This window comes from Saccopteryx bilineata, chromosome 2, assembly GCF_036850765.1.
Source record: "Saccopteryx bilineata isolate mSacBil1 chromosome 2, mSacBil1_pri_phased_curated, whole genome shotgun sequence".
NCBI classification, from domain to species: Eukaryota; Metazoa; Chordata; class Mammalia; order Chiroptera; family Emballonuridae; genus Saccopteryx; species Saccopteryx bilineata.
This window is the reverse complement of record NC_089491.1, coordinates 24,214,386-24,232,481: the sequence shown is the minus strand read 5'-3', so window position 1 is coordinate 24,232,481 and position 18,096 is coordinate 24,214,386. Positions and strand designations below refer to the sequence as shown.

At 40.3% G+C, this 18,096-nt stretch overlaps 1 protein-coding gene across 1 annotated transcript in view; it reads right to left on the bottom strand.

Moving 5' to 3' along the window:
• SVEP1 (sushi, von Willebrand factor type A, EGF and pentraxin domain containing 1) overlaps window positions 1-18,096 on the bottom strand; it is a 181,410-nt gene that overhangs the window by 129,666 nt on the left and 33,648 nt on the right. The window contains exons 2-3 of the mRNA XM_066256551.1: window positions 14,456-14,711; window positions 11,304-11,480 (exon numbers count right to left, since the gene is read on the bottom strand). Of these exons, the coding sequence (XP_066112648.1) occupies window positions 11,304-11,480; window positions 14,456-14,711 (433 nt within the window). The remainder of the gene's footprint in view (window positions 1-11,303; window positions 11,481-14,455; window positions 14,712-18,096) is intronic.

The following is an 18,096-nucleotide window of genomic DNA, read 5'->3' as shown; positions in this document are numbered from 1 at the left end:
GATAACAATATATCAATGCACATTGTTAGATAAAATAATTTTATTAAAAATTGTTGAATCGTAAAGGTTTATTAAAATCTGTAATGCTTTGATTTTCCCAAACACGATTAAGTTAAACAAATTGCTTCCAAGTAAAATAATAATGTGTAGCCTTTTAATAAGTCCTAGTAAAGTCTCTTTAAAGAACTTTCCAGAAATTTGAGAAAGTGAATGATTGTAATGATTGGGTAACAACTTTTTTGCAAGTCATAAGTTTTCCAATCCTTCAGTTCCAATAAAATTGAAAAAAGACCTAAGGGAATCACCAGCTAATAGATCATTTTAATACTTTTTCGATGATAGAGAACTCATTTTGGCATGTAACTCTGGAGGAACTCAAAGAATTTAGTGACATCAATTTAACAGGACTCTTTCAAGTCCCATCTACATATTTGTATGAAGAAGGTTGTCAGCATAAAACCTTTAAAAATAAAAAAATAGAAATAAAATGGATGCTGTATGCTCTCATTCTAATAGTGAACAATAGCAATCATAGACACATGAATTAATAATCTAAGAAATGAATCTCCAATGGAATCTTATTTTTATGAGTAATAAGTATCAAAATATATAATACGTTTGACAAATTGTATACAAATACTAACTGTAATAATAACTAATAGAAATTTCAGTCACAGAAAATTTAAAAATTAGCTTCAATTTATATTAACAATTTATGTAGCAGAGAAGTAGAATGCTGTAATTAATAAAAGGCTTTGAGATATAATAATATATTGCATCAGAACAGAACTATGTGATGGAAGTAGAATAAAGAGATGTAAGAAAAGAAACCATGCAAAATTTAAAAAAATGTGCTTGTTCACAAGTGGATACTGCTGAAGGTATCAAATTTGCTATGGCATTTTGATTTCAATGGGTATGTTCAAAAGTAATATAATGGTTTTATTTGAAAATGTCTATACAGTATATGGAAATGCCATTTTTTTAAAAAACCTGCCAAAATTTTCAGATGGCTACTTAAAAGTCAACTCCGGTACATGGGGGTTTTTGACATTTTTTAGGAGTTACATGAGCAAAATCACTTGAAGACTACTGATTTAGCAGATGTTGTTTACCCTTTGTCTCTTTTATGTTATAATGAAGATGAGGTAAAGAAAAAGGGAAAAAGGAAAATTTTACAATGATAAGCATGATTTGGACATAATATTTATTTTGACAGTTTTAGAGTATTGGGTAAATTTTTATAAGTATTTCTAGAGAACAGAATATACTGACTTTGGCAGGTTTCAGTTCAAGATGGTGATATAGTAAGATCTTGGGTCACCTCCTCCTAAGAACACACTACATCCGCAGCTACATATGGAACCACCTTGAATAAAACTAAAAACTGTCTGAGCAATCCCTACGCATCAGATGAAGGAGCGAAGACTCAGGTGGAACAGGTAGGAGAGCCTGGGACAGTCTTTCCATAAACCCCATCCCTGGCATGGAGTCCCAGAGCTGGGAGGGAATTTAAAACCCAGAACTCCCTAAGAGCAAAGGATTTGAACCCCACATTGGACATCCCAGCTTAAAAGACCTGAACCTGAAAGATGAGCCCCCAAAACAACCACATGACTATCATTAACTAAGAAGTGTCTCTTAAAGGGCTATCACTGGCACCAGGGTTCAGCACAGAGGCAGCCACTCCAGAGGTGCCCAGACGTTATGTGAATGAGGCTCATTTGCTAACTTTGAAGCACGGGCCTTAGGGGCAGACGTCTAATATTATCACACATCTAGAGGCCTGCTGCCTGGTGGGCACGATCCTCATGCTGTCTCTCTGCCTCGCTCAAGCCAGCGGGTACCATCTTGCTTTTCTTCTTCTTTTTCCTGGCAGGAATCATCTAGATGCTGTTTCTCCCAGACATACTGTAGAGTGCTGGTATCTCCCAGAGGGGAGCTTTGGCACACATCTGGTACCCCAGTTTTGGCAGCTCGCACCCAGGGGATAAGCTTTGGTCACCTGGCTCTAGTGGCCAGGGGAGCGTGTGTTCTTGGGTCCCAACTGGAGAGAGAGTTCTTGACAAGAAGAGCTACCATCGCCAGGGCAATGCACAGATAGCAGACTACAACACAACCTCCAGTCTTTCTGTCTAAGAGGCTTGCTATGTGTTGTCTTGGAGACTGGCCTGGAGGGGCGGGCTTCAGTTTTGTCACTCAGCTAGGGGCCTGCAGAGGTGCTCTCAGGTAAAAAAAGTGGATGGCCATCATCTTTGCTCTCTCCCTCTGCCTTTCTGCAACTCACCGATACGTCCCAGAAAGGAGCTTATACAATTGTCAGAAGCTTCAATTTTTGTGACTGCCACTCAGGGGACACATCCACATTGCCTGGGTCTGGTGGCCAGCAGGGCTTACATATATGGTCCCACAAGATTGTATGTATATATTTGCATACTTCAAAAGTTGCTACCAGAGGGTCCAGCTTCCAATCCGTCTCAATCCAGGTGCTGATTGAGGTCCTCCTCTTTGTCACACTGGCAGGTCATGGCACACCCTCAACTCTTAGATGGCATTAAAAATAAAATAGGTTGCTTGGCCAATTGCAAAGGCTTGAGAGACAACCAACCAAGAGCAAAGGTAGGGTTGAATGGAAAGGTTCATCTCCTACAGGAGGCCATTCTTTCAACACTGGAATGGAAATAAGTAATTTACATGATAAAGAGTTCAAAATAATGGTCATAAAGATGTTCACAGAACTTGGGAAAAGACTGGATAGACACAATGAGGACTTCAACAAGAGAAAGAAAATACAAGAAAGTACCAAATAGAAGTAACAGAGATGAAGAACATAATAACTGAACTTAAAAATACAATATACTGACTTTAAAGTTTGGTGATGTGTCATACTTCTGGGCTAATTCTATGTTTCCCTTTTACAAAAATCATGATATAGCTCTGACCAGTTGGTCCAGTGGTAGAATGTCAGCCCGGCATGTGGATGTCCTGGGTTTGATTTCCAATCAGGGCACACTGGAGAAGTGACCATCTGCTTCTCCAAACCCCCACCCCCTTGCTTCTCTCTATCTCTCTTTCCCTTCTGCAGCCATGGCTCGGTTGGAACAAGTTGGTTCTAGGCACTAAGGATGGCTTCATGGCCTTGTGTCAGGCACTAAAATAGCTTAGTTGCTGAGCAATGGAGCAACGGCTCCAGATAGGCAGAGCATTGTCTGTTAGGGGCTTGCCAGGTGGATCCCAGTTGGGGCGCATGTGAGAGTCTGTCTCTCTGTCTCCCTGCTTCTCACTTAAGAAAAAACCCCCACCAAAATCATGATAGACTGGAAAATACAGTATCAGGACAGTAATACCTACTTTATTTAATGGAAAATCAAACAAACTAACCTCCTCCAGGCAGCAGTTAACCATTCTACGTCTTAAGTTGATGGGAACCCATGTCAACATGCTAGCAAGACTTCCTCATAAAAAGCAAATAGGAATACATTGTGCAAATTCCTTACACCTTACAAATCCATTATTAGTCACCTCTGGGGATGTTTAGGGGGAAAAAATGAGCTAAACTGCTCAGAGGACAGGATTTCCACATGTTTTGGTTTCCATTCAAGAATTTCTAGTGCTCTCTGTTCTCTCTCTTTCCAAAGAAACGATGGACTACTTAGATAGAAAATGTATGTGCGTGTGCAGGGTGGGGGTGGGGTGGGGATTTTTCTGCATATGTTTACATATATAATAAGATATTCCTAAATGAACATTCAGTGTTTCTATTTCCATAGAGTATTCTCTTTTCATAAAGAATAATAGATCTAGGGCTTTAGCCTTGGCCCCATCCCGCTATAATTTTCAATCTGCTAATTATTCCCAAGTCACTGAAATGGAAGTAAATCTCTGCAAAGAGCAGTGTCCTCAGATGCCTATTGTCTCCATAGTCTGTGCCTCTCAAATCCCTTCAGGGGAAATTCAGAACAGCTGCAACTGCTTGGATTTACAATAGGAGTTCACTGGTGAATCAACCAACTTGATGAGCTAGCCATCTAAAAATGACTAATCTAAAAAAAGTTTTAAAATAAAAATAAAAATGACTAATCTAGGACATCCACAGTATACTTCATTTGGCTTACTGTTGACAAAGTTAAACCAAATATAATATTTTGCATTCAAATGAATTAAATACATTCTTAAAAACTTTTGACCATGTGCCTTTGTGCTAAGGATCCCGTGGTTCCCAAGGCATATATGGAAACAGTGCAATGGCCTAAAACTTCAACTATGAGTTCTTGTCCATCTAAGATTCTGATATTCAAGTTGATCCCTTACCCAACTTTTTATCCTGAGTACTTACTATGGGCTCTGAAGGCAGGCATTTGGGATGCAGAATTAATTAGAGAGCCCCTGCCCGTTAGAATGACTAGTCTGATGAAGTAGGAATAAAGACAATAGTTGGGTGTGGTGGGAAAGGGAGCCAGGAGAAGCATGAGAAAGGGTCTGAGGAATGAAATAGCATGGTATTTAGAGGAAAGTATAACTAGTTTCAGCTTTAGCTCAAAGGGTAAAGAGAGATCAAATCATGCAAAGCCTTTTTATTCCATGATAAAGAGCTTAAGTTTCTTCTATGAATGAGTCACAATTGAAAAACATTCAGTAGATTTGTATTTTATTTAACTCATTTTCTTCTTTTCCTTCCTGCTATTGGTTTGAACCATGATGCTGCTATTTTGTGGGTTGAAAATCATCAAATATTGATCATCTCCTCAAGGTCAAATTAATACATAACAGAACTTGAAATTATATTTTAATTGTGTGTATTTGTTGAATATCTATCTCTATGGCTAGACTGTAGCCTGGAGAGCCAGACAGCTTGAGTTCATAAACCAACTCTCTTACCTGCAAAATCCTGGACAAGTTACTTAACCTATCAGACTTGTACTTTCCCTGTCTCTAAAATGGAACGATACTTCAGAGAGTCACTGTGAACATTAAATGAGTTAATATATATCAATGCTTGGAAAACTGTCTGAAATACAGTAAGCACTATTTTAATATTATTATCATCATCATCATCATCATCATCATAATCACTGTCCAAACACCTATGCTAAATGTGAAGGATGAAGAAAATAATACTAGAGTTAGGAATGGAAGCAACATCTCTTCTTTAGACACCACAATTTTCAGTCCTCTTCCCTTAGCTGAAGTTCAATGACTAGTTCTAGGGAGATAGTTTCTCAACCCTTTAAACCTTCTAGTGTAGTGTGAAAGTCCCACACCATTTCTGAATCATACCAAATATTTGCAGTAAATAAAAGTGAGTTATGTAGTTTTTTTTTAAAAAGTCATAGGCCTTTATAAAGCACAACAAAAAAGTATTGATACGCAAGTTTTCCCAGCCTTCCTACACTGTTAGTTCAATAAGGAGTTATGTAGACTCAAAAATAAAGAGCAAAGAGAGGAGGTTAAGATAAGGTTTGAGAGGAGTGCCTGCATGTGCTTGTGGACATGTGTGTTTGTGTGTGTAAGGGGGGATTGGGAGAGTTATGTGCAAACGAGTTAGGGTTTCTAAGAGAGAGGATGATGAAAAAGGGAAGAGTTTAAGAATTTCTGTGGTCTGTCTCCATTTTGGGGTTAGAGAAAACCAAGTGAGGGATTTACACTATTTTATTTTATTTTGAGGCTTTCATTAATATTTAATTGAATCTATGGATTGATTTGGGGAGAACTGACATATAAACAATATTGAGTCACTCACAGCACAATATATTGATATACCTTCCCATTTATCCACTTATTAGATCACCTTTGATGATTAAGACTTCTTGATAATTTTTTTCCTATTGCACTGGCTATAGACTCTAGTATAGTAATATTAAACAGAGGATTTACACTATTTTAACATTTGTTTTGGTTGCTGAACTGGATTTCTTTCACAACAATGCCTCTCTAAGACTGGACCAAACAGAGGATGGCTTTCTCAGTATTAGAACTGTGTTTCAAATTCTCTTTTCTTAGCAGATTTTTTTAGCGTTATTTAAATTCTGTCAAATATGGATCTGTGTTCAGTGCCATTATTCAAGTGATTGAGACATACATGAATAAAGCATCATTCTACCTTAAATTATCTACTTAGTATATGATCCTTGCTTCTGTAAGACCTATTAACACACATTCTTTAAGACCACCAGCTAAAAGTACTTGATTATTTTGAAACCAACTCAAAGAGGTTTTGAGCCAATGGAAATTAAAAACCAGCTCAAATGTACTGATGTCTTATAAAATTGAACTCCTTTGGAAAGTATTACTTGTTATTTATTCCTAACAAACAATTTCAGGCTTGCATTCAGGTGAAGATGTTCAGGATGTGGAACAAATCCACAATCATTTCAATTTTTGTGTACATCCGGGTCTTGTCCATGAAGCAGCTGCTCACTGGTGATGATGACGATGCTCAAACCATTTCAAAGAAAGCCACTGCCTTGGACAGGGTTTGGGTAGGTCATTGTTTGAGGACTCATGCAACCCAGGTTGTCAATTCCCAGAACAATGAGGGAAAAAAAGAGGTCACAATAACCTCCTGGTTATCAGCTTTCTTTGACGTCTCCCAGGTACCTTCCGAGACAGTGTAGCATAAAGAAAGGAACCGAAACTAAGAATTAGGAAAACTTAATTCTGTTTCTGATCAAATTGCCTAAATAAATAGTCATGGGGAGGAGTTTTCTAGTCTCCAAAGTGAGTGATGAGAAAAACCCTTATAGCTAGCTCTAGTATTCCACTCTTCTATAAAATTAATTAACAAATATAATCTGCCTTAGCAAATGATTTTTCCCTAATGAAGGCAAATAGTCTACTTTTTTCAACATACAAAGGCACATTACCTCACTGCCTTCTCTCAGTATTCTTGATTTTCACTGGATACCCATCAGGTCACCTTCAGTAGGTACGAGGCTTCCTGATGGCATTCACCTGCATACATAGATCTCCCTGATGGCATTCACCTGCATACATAGATCATCTCCCTTACTCTCTCCAGAGCACAATTTCTCAGGTTAGGACCAGTAGTCCAGCTTAGAGAGTAAAATCTACAAAGTATACGGTGTCAGTTATCCTCAAGTATCTCATTTTTGAGATAACTATTTTAATGCTCATTCATCAGATTTCTTGCATTTATGTTTCCCAATAATGATTAAAAGCTACCATTAATTGAGACTTGATGTGGCAGATATTATCCTAAGCACTCTAAGTATACATTCTCTCAATTACCTAACTGTATATCTAATATCACTCTTTATATACACAAATATACATATGTATATACAAGGTGAGCAAAAGTAGGTTTATAGTTGTTCAAATGGAAAAAATACAATAATTAATAAGCAGTAATGATAGAGGGAACTCAAGAGTCAGAAATTTTGCTCTAGTAATAATAGCTTTCAGTTATAATCAATAGGCTTAATAATTAATGTAGGTAAAAAGCTTTGTTCCAGGAGCTGCATACATGAATAGACCTACGTGACTTCCCAAGGCTCAACGCAATCCACCTTTGTGCCCCAGGCCCAGAGGATGCACAAACAAGATGGTATCTATGCCCCATGCTCCAAGAATACAATGTCCACTGGCAAGGACGCAGATAAAGACTTGCTGGTCAGCAGATAAAGAAACACTAGAAGAACCCTGGACTACAACTTTTATCTAATTAAATTCCCCCTAATTCCAAACCTCTTACCCACCCCTTTCTTCCTCTTATAAATCTGTTGGCTGAGATGAGGTGTTAAGACGGTTTTTGGGTACAGAATCCCTGTTTTCTCAGATTGCCGGCCATCAGAATAAAGTGCCCATAAAGATTCAAATCATGTCTCTACTTATTTGGTTGAGTGGTAACAGGCAGCATGAATGCAGATATTTTTCTGGTGTCAGTGATATAAGAATAAACTGTTTTGCACACTAATAACTGTAAACCTACTTTAGTCCACTCTGGCATATGCACACACATATTTATATACTTCTACATACACAAATATCAGTATACATCAACATGTGTGTATGCATGTGTATATGTATATAAAGGTACACCATTATTAAGCCCATTTTACAAAAGGAACTGAGAATCAATCATCCAAAACCACACAGTTTGTCATCAGCAGACGTTGAATTTGAGCCAGATCGTTCTTTGTTTCTACACACTGAGTACCGTTCAGTGTCTATGGAAAAGCAATGGATACAAGAAGCTATTTTCAAAAATGCAAAATAAGTGATGTGGTATCTTGGAAATAACAGGACTTAGAGGAAAGTGTTCTACATCCTTCCCAGGTCCTGCTGATGGCTGGATATACCATCTTGAGCAAAATACTCATCTTTCCCGAAACCTTAATTTCCTCTTGTAAAATGAGGGGTTTAGAGGAGATAATCTCTAAGGTTTCTTTTGGCTCTCAAGAGGAACAATTTGCTTTTAAAAGGCGTTGTTTCTTCAATGAGGATAAATACTCAGAATTCCACCTACTCCAAATGAAAGGTAACATTCTCTCCTGCAGCAGTAAACAACTATGGTCTGTCTAGTCGTCCTTCAGATCTTAGCTTAGATCAGGGGTCCCCAAACTTTTTTACACAGGGGGCCAGTTCACTGTCCCTCAGACTGTTGGAGGGCCGGACTATAAAGAAAACTATGAACAAATCCCTATGCACACGGCACATATCTTATTTTAAAGTAAAAAAACAAAATGGGAACAAATACAATATTTAAAATAAAGAACAAGTAAATTTAAATCAACAAACTGACCAGTATTTCAATGGGAACTATGGGCCTGCTTTTGGCTAATGAGATAGTCAGTGTGCTCCTCTCACTGACCACCAATGAAAGAGGTGCCCCTTCCAGAAGTGTGGTGGGGGCCGGATAAATGGCCTTAGGGGGCCGCAAGCGGCCTGTGGGCCGTAGTTTGGGGACCCCTGGCTTAGAAGGTACAAGCTTAGTCTATCCGTACCCGGAGTCCCTTCTTTAAACCATGGGCATTTTTATTCAATAGCATACATCACAGTGTGCATTTACAAAATGGTTTGTGCGATTAGATTGTAAGTTCTAAGAAGGCAGGAACCACGTCTGTCTGCTCACCCCTGAAGCCCTGCATGGATTCAGTACCTGGCTATGGCATGGAGAAAGGGCTCAATGCCATTTGTCGACTAAGTAGATTTTAAAGGTGCTCACGGCTTCCAGATTCTCGGGACTAGATGATTTAGAGCTAATACTTCTTTCTGCCTTTCCAAGAAAAAAGACCCCTGGTCATGAGTGTCTTTCATGCCCCAGAAAGGATATAATTTATTTATTTTCTCGCAGCTCCTGGCATGCTGGAGAAGCCAGGGATAAGCCCTGCCTCCTACAACTATGTACAGTCACAGCGTACGTCTCGGAGTTCTGATACCACTCTTCCTAATGCCTGAGATACAGAGACTGAAGCTGACAATATGAACACATATTGATGCAACCATATCTAGTTTAGACGTTGCATGTAAGAAAGGGTTAAACTGAGGCTTATGAATCTAAAAGGAGGGATGGATAAATGAAGCCTTCTGTGCTTGGTGTCCTTGGCAAGAAGCAACAGCAAAAGTGCTCCTGTCTCCGTCAGAGGCTCTGCTGGCAGGCTTACCCACTTCATACAGTTTACAGACTGCTGTGCCTTTCCGCCTGGAATGTGCCACTGGTAATAGCCACAGCTGCCTGGGTATCTGGGGGCAGTGGGTTTGCGAACCGCCCCCTCTCTTCCTGCAGCTCTTCCCCTGGGGTGCAAGATTCCTGTGCCCTGGGGCAGTGGGGGCTGCCAGGCGGCCCTACAGCAGTGGCTTGTTGGCAGGGAGCAGTTCAGCCTGGGACCACACGGAAGGCAGACATGCTGACGACAGCACGCAGCAAGAAAATAAGAGCTTTTGCGCCTGTGTTTGGTGGGCTAGGATGGGAGGGGGCGTTGGGGACAGCGCCAAGCGAGGCTGCTGAGGGAAGTGTGGGAAGATTCAAAGGGAGGCATTTCGCCAACTCAGAGGCAGTTAGACAAATCCCCTCCCCCCCCCACCCTATTTCTGCTTAAATGAGAAATGCTCTGGGTCAAGCAAGGAGCAGAGTCAAAAAAGCAGTGATTCTGCCGGGTGAGCGTGGATGGTTGGACCCAGGAAGGATGTGTCTGCCGGCTGGGATCAGAGCCCAGGACGGGAAAAGAAATTAAGGGAAAGGAGATGAGGGGCAGCAAGATGAAAAGAGAGTAAAAGAAGAACACCAGAGGAAATGTCCTATGGGAAGAAGAGGAGGAGGAGGAAGAGACAACGGGCATGGAGTCAAGGGAGAACCACGATTCTGCATTGCAGAGCAGGCCCACCTTCCAAACGCCAGAACCATGTTCCCATGACACAGGCAATGACAGACCACATGGCACAGTCTAAAATAACCCCGCTGCTCCTAATGTTTCTGCTGGCTGTCCATTTCCATGGGACTGCATTTTTTCCAAACAGCAAATCACAGAAGAACTACAAGTTATATGTATACTGTATATAAAGTTGCTGCTGCCGAACCCAAGAATCCTGTCACTCTTCTTGCCTTTCTAAGGATATATTTAAACTATCAGGGTCCTCTGCTAACAAAAGCTAGAGGAGATAAAATTACAAATATCGATGAAGCGAGTTTCATGTTGAGGTGGTGTCACTTTCAGAGCTTCCTGAAGTCCCTTTGTGAAGACCCGTGAAGAGCTAAAAAACCATCGAGTGAATGTTGCATTTGTGTGCGTGTGACAATCCCGGAAGTTAATGGGGCCTGAGGACCAGAATCCCACTGGCTTTAATCTCATCCAGAGACTGAGCCATATTTCTGCCTAAGTGTTTAGAGTACAGATTTAGCAATTGATCAATTACAAAGAAGAGACCCCCCCCCCAAACCCTCCCCACCCAGTTCTGAACCGAGGCTTCCAGGGGCTTTGCCAGCTCCCGCTCTTCCTCTTGGAACTCTGCCACCACACGAACACACCCAGGCTAGCCTGATGGCGCCTGAGAGACCGCATAAAGGACCGCCTAGTGGCCCCAGACAAAGCCATTTTAGACCAAACTCCAGCCAGCTGGTCCCAAAACATGTAAGAGAACTCAGCGAAGATGAGCCGCACAGCCTGCCCAACTCACAGCTAATGGCAAACGTACGAGTCGACAAGCTGAGACCCAAACAGCTAGCTGCCCAGGTAAGTACTTAGTGTTTTAAGCCCTTGAGATTTGCGATCATTTTTGTTGTTGTTGTTGTTTTATAACCACAGCAACAGATAACTGATAGAATTAGGCTCAGACCAGAGACTCACCTGTGCACTCATCCTGCAGACCTTTCCCATAATGCCCCTTCTCACAGACGCACTCAAATTGACCTGTGTGCGTCCCACATTTGCAGCTTGCCATTCGGTCACAGCAGTCTCTGCCGGCTTCGCATAGATAGGAGCAGTGGGACATCTCCTCTTGAATAAAACTCCCAGAGGGCAGATCTACCCAGGACAGAGGGTAATAAAAAAAAAATGAATTAAGAGTTGAACGTTACAGCTCTAGTTACTAAAATTTAAGTGCAACCTGGAAAAAGTATTTTTTCACATTCATTAATTCCCAGCTGCTCCACTCCCACCCCAAGATGAATGTGTGTTTCTCGCACTAACACGGACTGGGGATTTGTTGCGGCCAGTTATTTCAGTCTGGGACCTCATCGTGAGTTCTCGAGGCCATGCGGGGTCAGACAGAAATTAAGTACTTCAGGGAGTAATCTCCAGATGCAGGAGGAAGTAATGCAGTCGGTCCTACAGGTCACTCCTCTGGCTTCCACACCAGCAGCGCTCCACTGCTTCGGTATTCCCAAAATCCTTGCCCAAATACATAAATAAAACTCTAGTCCTGACTGTTGCATAAGGGCGTTGCTGTGAGCTACTGACCAAACGATAAATACCATCCCTTGTATAGTCATTCAGTTAAAGACTCACTGGTGCCACACAAGTTGAATAATAGAACCAGGATCTGGTTTCTCTCTCAGTTTTAAGTAAAGCATCATGTTTTATGTAAATGGAGATAATACTGATTTACTTGAACCATGCTCTGAAGTGAGGCATCCTGGGAATTCAATAGCTCAGAGCAGTTCAGAAAGGGACTTTACAAGGCAGGGTACAGTGGAATATGACTGATCCAGAACGGATAACCTAAATCAGGCAAACAATAAGTTCCATTTGCTGTTGAAGAAGTTGAAAAGTCTTAGCCCAAATTCCAGTGCTAGGTCCATGCTGCTAGGGAGACCCAGATATAGTGATGGGCCCCTAGTAGGAACCCAAATGGGTGAGTTTCAGCAAGATACCTGGACTGCATTGAGTGCCTGGAAAGGAGACTAGTGATGGCCTGTATTATGGGACATCCGTCCCTATGCCTGAAGACTCTGAATGATAGATAAGAAAAGTGAAGGGAAGACCCCAGCTCTAAGGAAAAGAGACCAGTACAACCAGGCAGTCCATTAAAGATCTATCCAATAGACCATGGTGTAGGTAAAGGGTCTGCAATACAGGCACTTAGTTCTGAGACACTGGCCCACAAGCTTATCTGGCAAAAGAGCAACTCAGGGAGCAAGAGAACTCTAGCTATGAAGATTGGTGCATTGGCGCTCAGGTCTGGGAGAGAGATAAGTGAACAAGTTACATACAGGGAAGGCTCCGATTCTGTAACCTGTCTCTATTTAGAATGGCCAGAAACATGGATGGTCTTGAGACCAAGAGCAATGGGACATCTCCTCTTTTGAGGAGATGATGGGAGATGGAGACATACAAGGGTAGATTCATCCAAATTGAAAGTGACTTCAGAGAACACAGGGCTGGGGAAATGAGGCTTATTGCCTTTGATCCAATCTTTTTTTTTTTTTTTTCAGTAAAACAGGATCTTTCCTTACCAAATATGGAAACTCAATCAGAGTATTACATATTCTAAATATTAGATTATTATAATAAAAGGAATGCCTTCCAAAACTCTGTTGCGATATTATAATCAAAAGAAGGTTCGGTCTTAATATGAGTTCTGGGTCAACTCATATTAAGGCGGGAGGCCCCAATCCAACAAGACAGGGAGGGGGATGGTGGACTGGAAATTATTCCTCTCCAAAACAGCTAATAACACCGATAATTTCATAATTCCATCTAGAAATACAGTCACCTGTCTTCCCATTTAACATATCACTTTCCCCCAAGATTAGGAGAAATTAAGAAAAACCCAGTTACTGTAGTGCCATGGGCTGGACACTATACTTGGTGAAATTTTAAATATTTTATTTAATCCTCCTCATAAAACTATGTTATATATTATAACATCTCCATTTTAATAGCAGAGGAAACTGAATCTCATAGATTCTAGATTAATTGCTTAAGGTAATAATAATGGACAGGGCTTAGTATCATAGGCCCTCAGTAACATTTAAAATCCCTTTATATGCATTAACTCATTCAATTCTTTCAATAATCCTATGTAGCAGGTGCTATTTTTATTATGTTTTATTGACAAGAAATTTAAGGAGTGCAAAAATTAAATAGTTTGCCAAAAGCCACTCAGCTAGTGCATGACTGAGTGGGATTTTTTTTGCTATACCTATAGCTAGCCTGAAATCTTGCCCTAGACTCTTCTCTCAGCACTATGGTATGTCTAATCTGCTTATTATGAGCATCACGAATTGATTGAAAAACTTCGTGTTGCTGTGATTTGCCCATCAAAGCAAGTCTTTCACAAGGGTACCTGCCAGGATCCAGTCTGGTTTGCCACATGGCTTTGGTCTGAGACCAGATCTCCCATCATCTCCTCCCAATCTCCGCTTTCTCTTGTATCTCACCAAGACACATGCCATATCACACGTGGAAGTCCGTCTGTCTTACACCGTACAACTAAACAACTTTATAAATGTGTACAAAGAATTCTAATGGATGGATTTACTGATTTAATTCCCTGTTGGGGCGATGCTCTTCAGCTCTTATGTAGCTTATACAATATATCTTTAAACTTTCAGGTCTAGAGGAATGTGTAAAGCATTTACTTTCCTTATGTCTTCATGCGTATTTCTGGAAACATTCTGGTGCGATTCACTGTGCATATCTCTGAATGTTTACTTCATTTGTAATTGAGACCTAAGTCACGGCTTCCCACTCTGTGTGTGGCCTCAAAACACACCTAAACTCATTCCATTGATTCTAAAGGTGCCTGGTGGGAGCTTATGGATATTTTAGTGAAAATATATCATAGCTGTTAAACAACAACAACAACAAATACTGTTGTTGCAAGGTCAGAATGTCATCTCTATTCATGAAGTTCAACACATCTCAGAATGCATGAAGGACAGATGCTCGGCAACGACTTCCCGGGGTTGGGAATTACCCTCCAGTGGGTTTCAGGCAGTAAGAGAGAAGGAGCCCCCATTTAAATGCACCATCTTCTGCCATGAGGCTTTCATTACCTTCGTGTAGTGCCCTGCGAGCTAAAGCCTCAAATTCTTCAAAACTGTGGAGCAGATAGCAGTGCTCCTCCTTTGGAGGGGAAGCCATGTCATTCAGTTCTCGAATGTTTCCTTGCCATATGCCAATTGTGAAGATCTCCACTCCAAAATCTCGCAGCAGGGCTGCCACTGGCCTAGGATCTCCGCCATTGGAATAGCCATCAGTGATGAGGAAGATCACTTTCGTCGCGTTCTCTCTGGCATGACGAAGAATTTGCTGTAATATAACAGAGAAAGCTGGTATGAGTTTGTAGTGCATTGACCTGCTCGTTCTCCCCTTTCTGATGTAGAACAGTATCTGTGATGATCATTAGCACGTCACAGAGTGAGGACAGGAACGTTGATTGTGGAAAGAAACAGGCACAGACTAGAGTCTGTGATGGTCTCACAGAGCCACAAAAACCTTAGAGGAATTTAAAAATAATATCAGCAACAGCAGCACTGCCATAGACCTTGCGAATGAAGAACAGCAGATTCATATGAAATGAATGTTTATTAATATTATCACTATTATTAAACATTTTTTTTTCAGGCTCTCAAACCATGAACTAAAGCTGACTCCCTGTATCTCCATACAACCACATCTATCTGGTTGTCTGTCTTTCTATCTCCCTCCACCGCATGATCCTACACCAAAAACCTAACTATAGGAAAATTTAAGCGACTGTCTTTTCTGGAATTAACAATGGCCAGTCTGCTTTCAATATTTGTTTTTCCACTGCTCCTCCAATATTGCAGAACTAATTCAGTACTTCATCTTTTTTTACTGGGACCACCCAGTATTAGCACAAAATCAGCTGTTATTGGTGATGTCCTATCTTCATGAGAAAATGCTGATTTACTCAACCCAACCCTTGGGCTTTATTATTTTAGGACAAGTGAGTTATGATTTGTACATGTTATGGGCTATTCCTTTTCCAGAGAGAGAAGAAAAAAAAACAACCTTTTTTAAAAGGCATCTATTTATTGCCACTGATACTTTGTAACATCAAACTGGCAAGGCAGGAAGAATCCAGCAGTGACTCTGTCATTGTAACTCAATTGGTTGTACGTAGTTGCTTTTCATTATAATTGGACCAGAAAGGTAAAGAAGTACCAGAGTATATTTTCTAGCAAGTTTTTAGAAGGCATTTAATGCTTATTAGGCAGTAATTCAAGAAACACTACATTGAGAAAGTAGTCAGGAAGAGCAACAATTAAATTCTACATTTTGTTAAAGTATAAAGGAGATGATATGATTTAAAAAAATAACTTTGTCTCAATTCATTTTAAGGGGCAGACTCAGCTATAAGACCCAGATTCTCTTAGATTATAAAATTCATGTTTATAGAAAGCATTCTTCATAAGTGTATAATCATTAGGTCTTGATTCAAATCCAATCATCCTTGTCAAATCTTTTAGTGTTTGTGAGCTAAAGATAAAGCTGTCAAACCTGAATTTAAAGATAATTCAAGTAAACAAAAAAATGACTCTGGGGAACATCTGAAAAGCCAGTAATTTGAGAAGAGATATTTAAATACTTCAGCTCCTCCTTCTCAAAAACCTAGTGACTATGAGCTGTTAAAGGTTACAAAGGGCATGCCAAAGAGAATCAGAAACCAGCTAAAGAAGCTCTTTCTGCTCAAATAAATAGTAACATAAGTATTAATAAAATAATAATTGGAATGGATGAAATGTATAAAGTACTATATATATATATATATATATACACACACACACATACATACATATATAGGAACACACACAGACACATTTCTTTTCTTTTTTTAAATTTTTTTAAGTGAGCAGCAGGGAGGCAGAGGCAGACTCTCGCATGTGCCCCAACCGGGATCCACCTGGCAAGCCCCCTATGGGGCAGAGCTCTGCCCATCTTGGGCGATTGTTTCATTGTCCAGCAACTGAGCTATTTTAGTGCCTGAGGTGAGGCCATGGAGCCATCCTCAGCACCTGGGGCCAACTTGTTCCAACCAAGCCATGTCTGCATGAGGGAAAGAGAGAGATTGAGAGAGAGAAGGAGAGGGGGAGGGGTGGAGAAGCAGATGGTTGCTTTTCCTGTGTGCCCTGACTGGGAATCAAACCTGGGACATCCACATGCAGGGCCAATGCTCCGCCACTGAGCCAACTGCCCAGGGCCCACATTTTCAGTTATTACACACCCCAGGCAAAAGCCCTATCAATTGCAATGGACTGAAATACACACACACACACACACACACACACACACACAATTTTTTTTTTTCATTCAGTACTAGCTCTGGGGAAAAAATCCAATAATTTGTTATGAATGGCATGAAGATAAATAGTATTTTGTCTCTAAAACTGTATGTTAGTATTTACAGGGTAACTCCTTATTCTAGTACTCCAAGATGTGTTTACACCATTCTTGCCCTAGACTAAGTGATAGACTCTTTCTTTCCAAGCTGTTCCACTCTGGAATCATAATCCAGCCTCCATGGACACCCCCCTCTGCTTTTGCTCATTTTGATTACTCTTCTCTTCTCCAAGACCATGGCAGCTAACTGTAAACAAGACACTAAAAAAGTGAGAATGTTGATGGAAAGGAGAGAGGGAGAAAAAGTAAATATTTTTTTTTTCAGTATGGTATTCTTGACAGTGCCTGGCCCAGAGTATGTACTCGTAAATATTTATTCAATGAATTAATTAATGAATGAGTGGTGCTGATAAACTCTAGGATACACTGCAGATAGTTACTTGGGTGAGTTGGTTTGAGTGAGCCATAGGGATGTATGGAATATTGTGTGTGTGTGTGCATACACGTGTGCTGTATTTTGTAGTGTTGCACAAAAAAAAGATAAATTTCTCTTTTTGTGCCTTTATAGTTCTCCTGATGTGAACAAATCCTATCTTGCAATATTAATCTTAGCTCATTGTCAATAACATTTCTCAACATCCACGTTAGGGTTTAGCGGAGATTTCTTGCTGTACTACTGCATATGTAAAGAACACTTTAAGCTGTGATTCTAATTTTCTTCTGTTCTTGCGGGGAATGGGTCGATATTTACAGGAACCATTATATCTGTTGGCAAGGCAATATATTAACCGTAAAATAGGAAGAAGAATAGTAGGACTAGTAGTCCAAGCAAAGAATTACACAAGACCTGGGTTCGGAATGTACTTTAAAGACAGGAGAAGTGGATAATTTATGGAAAATCATGTGTTCCCCCCCTCCATCTTTGTGCTTCATTGTACCCAAATAAAAACATAATTCAATAAAAACATTTTTCATCTGTGGTCATTTCTGTGGAATGTGGCAGAAGCCTAGCACTGGATTCCTATTTAGTGTTCCTGAAATATTTTACACCATTATGTCTCCTGTGTTTAAGGCATTTAAGAAATAGAACTTTTGGGTCCAAGAGACTGAATGAGGGAAACCCTTTGCTGCCAAAGAAAAACTCAACATGAACTGTGTATGGTAAAAGGTTATCACCATCTGTATTGTATCAAGCCTCTGATTAGCTTGTATAAATATCTGGCAGGGAAGTAAGCTCCCCTTGTCCAGCAATAGTCATTAGAATGATAAAAATGCAGGGTTGTGTAACATTGTTCTAACACCCGAGATCCATCACCGTTACACAAGACTG